This window comes from Necator americanus, chromosome V, assembly GCF_031761385.1.
Source record: "Necator americanus strain Aroian chromosome V, whole genome shotgun sequence".
Lineage (NCBI taxonomy): Eukaryota > Metazoa > Nematoda > Chromadorea > Rhabditida > Ancylostomatidae > Necator > Necator americanus.
The window spans coordinates 20908825-20916935 of record NC_087375.1 but is presented as its reverse complement, the minus strand read 5'-3'; the positions used below and the strand labels follow the sequence as shown (position 1 = coordinate 20916935).

The following is an 8111-nucleotide window of genomic DNA, read 5'->3' as shown; positions in this document are numbered from 1 at the left end:
ATGGAGAGTTCTGAGATCGAGGTGGAGGTGACCACGCCAAGGCGATCTGCTTTTCGAATCTTCCACAAGCTTCCATTTCGCCTACAATCCAGCAAATCGCCGAAACCGCGGGATGTAAGTGATAAAAACAAGGAATTAGTGAGCTTGAAAATTCATTTTTGTATTGGAAATGCAGAGAAAAATACAGATACGTTGTTATTACCTCCTTTTATTTCTCACACCAGATAGCAGTACCAACACATCGTTTCCAACTCTCTATAGAGCATGTGACCACTGAATAGTTAATGAAATGCAGTTATTTATTTATTTACTGCAAACAACTACAGGTGTACCAGTAAAGTAAGAATAGTATTTTTTTTTCAAAAAATGCACAAATGGTTCTCAAAAAATGTGCAGAAAATAGGTGAGAATTGACTTTAATTCATTTCAGGTTACGGCTGACTCTAATTATATAAATGTATAGGTTTCTCCATCGACAGCTAATTATACTGAAATCGAGCATGTTGAAGATGGAAACGCGGCAAAAGTCAACGACCACCATCTGCACGACATTATCGAAAGGTAAGCGGTTACGAATCCTATGCACTCATTTTATTATTTTATCTTACGGCAAGGAGTATTTCACGGTTTAACAATAGAACTCTAGCTAGGTCGTACTTTGGAACCTGCGTCGAGATCAACCCTAACTCCACAATCTACTTCTGAACCCATGATCTCTTCTCCTCTTGCCCTCTTCTACGTTATTTGGAAGTTGTTTTGCAAAAAGTGGTCCCAAATCAGTAGTCATATCGAAATTATACCTCTATTTGGCTTAGCTTCAGCTTCTAAGAGAACTCTTGGTTTCCGGAAAAATTTTCCGAAATTATTTGTTTCATCTAAAGTGATGTTTCTAACTCACATCCTTGGAAATAGGAATCCGATGTCTGTCACACTTCTCCAACAATTTCCATTTTTATTATCTTCGGCACAACATTAAAAATTGACGAACCAGGTACAAGTGCTGTCAATTCGTATAAGCTTAGGTGTATTTCAACCATATCATAAAATAGCTATTTAACACATTGGTTTGTGGAACACAAGAAGACGAGAAGACCCAATTAGTTCCGTGTATTGTCTTGATTTCAGTCAAGATAACCGTCACAAAAACTTTTCTAACTCAGAGAAAAAAAGCAGAAAGAAAGAACGTTTGAGGGGATGATTTTCGCACAGCACTTCCTTTTTTCATCCCGCCTGTGGTGAGGCATTGGCTTTTTGCACTATGATAACGCGTCACCTATCAGTCGTTTCTCTCATTGTGGTCTGATCGCCTCCTACAACTGCAGTAATCGACTACTTCCACTCCGCCAGGTCCTACTGCATCTGCATTTTCTCAGTAGTCTCCAGAAAGATGTCCAAACTTACGGATGTTATGTGTATTGATGATTTCATGCATAGACAGCTACAAGAGCGAACGGATATCCTTGAATGCGCGTGGCAAAACGGAAAAGATGAGTCGGATGAGCAGTCTGACGATGCGGACTTGACCAAGGTAAGCGCTTGTCCAACCATAGTCTGTGCACTACAGCTCTGTCATTTATGGAATCTGCGAATCATGTGACGCGTGAAAAACACGTGACTTTGAGAGCAAACACACAAGGGCAGAGACTCTAGCTGCAACCTACTTTTACAAGACTTTCTCTAAAATTCATTGTTCGAAAACATTATGTGGTTCCCTCACGCATTCATCGTAGACTACAAGATGCTATGAGTTAGGGTCCTCAGTTCAAATTTCTATGAAGAAATCCCTTCAACAACTAGCTATGTAGGGACTTGTGAAGCACCAGGCGGACGCGGCCAGAGGCGCGTGCAATCAAGCAGATCAGCGTCGAATAATCGTGCCCGCTCTTTGCAATACAACCACTAGCAACCGTTATTACGGCAGCATACTAGCGGTGTACAAAAATGAGTTAAAGGCATTAACCCACGAATCTGAGGTGGTACGGATTTCAGCTCGAGTATTCGTATACGGGATCGTAGATTAAGGAGAGGGCGGCGATTCCGTCCATTTCTTGCTAATTGCCGTAAAAAGCGGCCCGGGAGACACGGCTTTGAGCGTTCCGGCGCGCCATTTTCTACGAGTTCGATTGGAGCGCGCCAGAGGTGTGCACACGCTGCATCTTCTGGGCCGTTTTTTACGCCAATTAGCAAGGAATGGACGGAACCACCCTCCTCCCCATAATCTACTATCCCTTATAAGAATACTCCACCTGAAATCTGCACCACCTCAGATTCGTGGGGTGATGCCTTTAAGCCGAATGTGTTCAATGAATGAGCGCGATGCGTCTGTCGCAATGTGCATTCTTGCTCTTGCTACAGTTAGTACACACTCCCTCTCCGCTCCCTCCCTGCAGTAGTTGCTCGCGCATCCGGTTGAACTTGCTCAGTACCGACTATACAGGGTTGTGCGCACAATCAGTAGATTTTTCGAAACATTTATTGTTTCAATGAATAAAGTAGTGAATAGTAAAAATAATAATATCAAAGTATTTCAGAAGATTGCTATCCAACCGAAAGAGAAATCCAAGTCTGAACCAGAAGATTCTGGAGATAAGGATATCTATGGAGATGTCACCAAGCGGGCACCAAATGAATTCGAGCATGTGAGTCTAAAAATGAAAGCGTCCTACTCTTCTAGCGTAATCGAGTACATTTCGAGTAGTTACTCGGACTGGAATATGAACTGAAAGGACACATACTTCCGGCTCGGAACTATGTGGCATGAGAGGGTTTGGCCTGCACAACCACCACGTAGTCTGTGAATGCCCCCTCCAGGCCCCCAATCCGAGTAGGTCATAAACACCTACTTCTTTAGTTGGGCCGCTTCTCCAAGCTCTCCGTCTATTTCTCATGGATAGTGCTACTGGTATTCGCTTACATTCGTGAGACGATGCGAAAATGGGGACTCGAGAACGATAAAGCTCACAAGGAACTGCCTAAGCAATTGGTAGGTACACTTCACTGGATCTGAGAGATGAATGCAGTGGATTCCAAATGCTTCTCACCGACATTACATAACATTTGCGTTAAACATCTGATTGAAGGAAGTAATTTTTGGTCGAGAAGTGAACACATCTGTACGATTTTCAGGACTTTGTGCCGCTGTTCTCGGACTTCGAATCCGTATATTCACGCAACTGCTATGTCCGTGTGCGGGATGTTTTCGAACGGCCAATCGGTTCTGTACCCGGAGCGACCGTAAATCTTATCGACAGAACATCCGATGACTGCAACTGGACGTACAAGTAAAGTTCTGTTGCAGAATTCAAATTGGCGCTAGTAAATTTCCTGCAGATCACTGAAATTCAAATACTTCTGTTGACTGTAAAACTAAGAGTAGGCGTATAGATACCGAAATAAATATGAGAGAAGGAGCTTACCATTTAAATGCTCTCACTGCTCTTGTACTAATTTTGAACAGTGTGTACGAGTTCACTACGCTGTTACTTTGATACACTTTGATGTCGTCCTCACAAAAACACACACCCCATTTTTGTAGTATAATCGCTGCCGAATGTGCTTCGACAACTCCTGTGTGCTCCGCTTCAATCGAAGGCGCGTTATCCGGTTGAACACATCTGACGTCGACCATAAGTGTCAGATTGGAATACTGCTAACCCCCAATGTAATAGTTATTTACAAGTGTAATGCATCTTTTTTTGTAGGTATCCTGGCACACAAACAGAGGTGATTAATGTCGCTTCTTACAACTACCTTGGATTCGCGCAGGCTAGCGGTCCTTGCGCTGATGCTTCGATCGCACGGATTGACAAAGAGGGTTTAGCCACATGCACAACTGTTCACGAAAGAGGTAGGAAGTGAATGTGATGTTCTCACACATAGCGCCGATCTATTACCGCTACGTTTGCAACATCTATACGTAAATGATCAGCTAATTTTGCTCACTTGTTCTGTCACCTTTAGGAACTGCCGCGTATCTTTTGTCCAACCATCTGCCTTCTGATAAACTATGCATAATAGTTCCTAAAAATAGCAAAGGAACACGTATTTAGAACATAGATTTGATTTACAGGACGCTCCATTTCACATTACAAACTCGAGAAGCTCGTAGCTGAATTCCTCAGTGTGGAAGATGCCATCGTATTTAGCATGGGATTCGCAACGAACTCAATGAACGCACCATGCCTGGTTGATAAGGTCCGCAAACCGGGTTTGCTACTTCTATCAACAATCCATCTATCTTCAGTTTCAGGACATGTTAGGGGTAGTTGGATGGTGTGGACAGGAACGTTAGCCATGCGATCAATGCTTTGACCCGAAAATTTAATTGCTGAGCACCCACAGAAACTAATTTATGTTCGCGCTTAGGATACGAAACAACCTTCTCATGCAAAAGGAACAGGATGTTGTTATACATTATTCGTGGGAACAAAAAAAGCCGTCTTTTTTTAGAACATGCTGCAGATACCTTACGAAGGTGGCACTACGCCTCAAGATAAGCGTTATACTCGCGATTGGCGTCTGAGATTTCCCGTATATGGGGTGTGTAGGGGATTCCTTAGAAGAAAGCCTGATTGGAACTGACGCCACTCACCAAACGTATTTTATGTCTCATGGGGATGGCCTACGAATGATAAAGGAATATTCAAAAACAATCAAGCAAAAAGAAAAGAAACGACATTCAGTGGAAGAGGCTCACTCATATCCAAAACTTTTGGATTACGATAAAATTCATTCTTACGAAAAGTGCTTCTAGCAGCAGTGCAAATGTAGCCGCTAATATGAATAGCTAATTTCTTGTTTCCAGCATTCCTTAATCATCTCCGATCAATACAACCATGCATCGTTGATTCTAGGTTGTCGGTTATCTGGAGCGTCCACGAAGGTGTTTAAACACAATGGTGATTTTCAGGGATATTCTAAAAAAAATCAACTAAACACTCTTGAGTCATTGACTTCAGATATGCATTCCCTTGAAAAGATTCTTCGTAATGCCATAACCTATGGAAACCCAAAGACACACCGGCCCTACCGGAAGATCCTAATCATAGTTGAAGGTTCGTGATGGGGGACCGTAATGGTTATCAAAAGTTTTATTTTGATTAGCAATCAGAGAGAAAGGGGCTCGTGAGTTTACTTAAGAAGAAATCTCGTACCAGTAAATTCTTGTTAGATTCCGCAGTGAAAGTGCAATGTGTGCAGCACAGTCAGTAACTGCACAAAAAGTACTTGACGACACATAAGCAATGAATTTTTAAAGTTATTAAGAAGTGTTGTGTTTATTTACACATTTAGGCATCTATTCTATGGAAGGATCCATCTGCAATCTACCTGGGATTATTGCTCTGAAGAAGAAATACGGTGCATATCTTTACTTGGACGAAGCTCATTCGATAGGTGAATATCTTATATGGAATGGATTCTTATATGCCAGAAGAACGCAATCTTGCAAGACTAAAACACTACAATATAGGAAGAAAAGAAGGTAGCCGTAAATGACTCCAGCCGCTCAGGATAAACTAACAGTGGTTGGAGATTATCTCCACGGATAGTAACTATGTATTGTCCTTTATCTCACTTTCACAATTACGAAAACTTCAGAGTGGTTTGAAACATCTTGCGCTGAGCCCTCAATTGGTAGATGATTTGCACTTTGATTGGTATGTTAGCGCAAGCACTAAGGGTTAAATATCATTAAGCTAAAGTCTAATTTATAAGAAATGAGGAAATTGTCTCAGAATTTGAGTGAGTCGTAGCATAGAACAAGTTAAAAATTCCCCTCCAACTTGATATTTAGGTGCGATGGGAGCAACTGGTAGGGGTGTTGTCGAGTATTGGGGATGTGATCCGAAAGATGTTGACATACTCATGGGAACGTTCACAAAAAGTTTTGGAGCAGCAGGTGGCTACATCGCTGGAGCTAAGGTGGGAGAATAACGAAATTAAAGTAGAATATTCCCGGGTGCAGAGGTAGTCGGCACAGAATCGAAAAAAAAATGTTTGAAAAAATGTGAAGAGATAAGCTGTGCAAATTTCTCCTCTTAACAAATGCAAAAACTTCCAGAAAACTATAGATCACTTACGAGTGAACTCCCCGACAGGGTACTATTCGTGCCCGATGTCGCCACCTGTCGCGGAACAAATACATACGTCGATGAGTATTATCATGGGAAAAGATGGAACAAACGAAGGTAATTTTTGAAACAGATGTTTCCAGTAAACGCCAAGCAGACTGAAAACACTCTTAGATCAATTTCGAAATCCGCATGATATAGACGAGCTAAAATGACTTGAAGCTCGGTGCAGTTGCGTATGTGGCTGTGCTCAAAGCGGTGCGCTGGAGCATAACGATTGAGGTCGTGTGGGAAGCCTCCCAAGCGCCACTCATCGTTGAAGTTAGCGATGGTACCAACTCGATCCCAACCGCTAGCTCCTTCTTCGAGCGCAACCACTTATGCAAATCTGCTAAATCGAACTCCAAGTCCTTTTGGCGCGACTGCAGCCTTGTTCATCAGACGCAGTATAAGCGAAACTGAGTTTGCTCGTGTTAATTATTTGTTATGTTATCATTGTGCTATTTCTTATTGTTTGTTAGAATCAAAGTATTCCGTTATACAAAGTATATAACAGACCATTCAGGCGCTCGGCGAATTGAGGTCCTTGCAAGAAATTCACGGTATTTCCGTCTTCGACTGAAGCAAATGGGTTTCATAGTTTATGGCAGTGACGACAGCCCCGTAGTGCCAGTGCTCCTTTACTATCCGACCAATTGCGGGTAATTTGAATTCAATTACGCACTAAATTGAAGCTATAGGTTAAAAACCTCACAAGATTACCTGATAGAATTTCATGCCACTAGTATTCACAGATGCGCACCTGACTCCGTACGTCAAAATTTGAAGAGGCCTTGACAGAAGCTATTTCACTGGTAACGGCGATGCATTGCTTCTTTCTTCACTTCTGAATTTTTAGGACTTATCCAAAACACCTAAGTTCTTGCGACTTTTAGTAATAGTTTCGAGAAGGCACATAAGCCATTACAGTTATGCGAATAAAGCCTAATCATGGGACTACTGTGCAACCATAACTAATGTCGCGACTTTTCGTTTTCAGATTTTATGGACGTGAGATGCTTGCAAAAGGAGTGGGAATCGTTGTAGTTTCGTTCCCAGCTACCGATATGACGGAGTCGCGGTGTCGATTCTGCATCTCTGCAGCACATACCAAAGGGATGCTCGATGAGGTTCCGTTCTTAGATACAAAAGTACAGTTTCGTAGCTGACGAAAAATTTAATTCTAAAACGTTCGCAGGTCCTCGATGCAGTCAGCGACGTTGGTGACCTTACGCGCACAAAATATTCAAAGAGAAAACATTTGTACAAAAATGTGCAGATTGAATGGTGAAATGACATGGTTGGGATATACTATACTTCAAGATCAGCGGGTTCAAAACTATCTGACGATTTGTTGTGGATAGTTAGAAACGCTTAAAAAGAATGTACCTATAGACCCACAGGTGTGGGTCTTGATTCTCTATAGATTTGAAGATAGATAGAAGATAGATAGACATCGTTAACTCACTTCCCACTCTACCTCAACAAGATCTGCGTTCAGTCGATTATTATGTGTGATACTTCTTCCTTTGTACTTATGTTGTTACGGGGACTTTAGCGAATAAACGTTATGAAATGGTTCATTGTAATTTGCACTATGATGTTAACGTCATGGTTCATTGGTAAACTTGAGAACTATGCTTTATACAATTTCTCCTACAAATTGGCATGCTAGCTATCATATTACCCCCATGTTGCATCATGGACTCTAGAGACGGCATCTACAGCGCTGTGTCCGCGTAACGTTTCGTCTGCGGTCAGTGAGACTACCGAGCCTCGAAAAGATGCTACCGATGCTTGGCCATAAATGAAACCTGGGCACATAAAGTCGTAAGACTTTTTATAACGCGTTGATGCAAGCTCGATGGAGGTGTGCACTAAGCCCTCTATACAGGATGCGGAAAACTCAGGGATCTCTTACCCGCGAAAAGTTAGTTCGGGGAGTGGGAGGGGGAGGACATTCAATTCTGTTCTAATATAACTGTACTTCAGAGTGCAAAA

General features: G+C 42.1%; 1 protein-coding gene across 2 annotated transcripts; it reads left to right on the top strand.

Annotated features, from left to right (window-relative positions):
• RB195_014634 (uncharacterized protein) lies at positions 1 to 7401 on the top strand (the record flags this gene model as incomplete). 2 transcript variants are annotated; one of them, XM_064204990.1, is made up of 17 exons in its annotated part: positions 1 to 114; positions 464 to 561; positions 1435 to 1528; positions 2532 to 2639; positions 2852 to 2983; positions 3127 to 3281; positions 3536 to 3595; positions 3702 to 3847; positions 4070 to 4194; positions 4805 to 4898; positions 4959 to 5054; positions 5293 to 5394; positions 5795 to 5922; positions 6062 to 6188; positions 6637 to 6772; positions 7111 to 7240; positions 7309 to 7401. In XM_064204990.1, 17 exons carry the CDS (start codon positions 1 to 3, stop codon positions 7399 to 7401), a joined length of 1938 nt encoding a protein of 645 aa, XP_064060871.1. The 2 variants fall into 2 exon arrangements, with proteins under 2 accessions (XP_064060871.1, XP_064060870.1); XM_064204989.1 differs by lacking the exon at positions 3536 to 3595.
• Between the last annotated feature and the right edge of the window lie 710 nt (positions 7402 to 8111).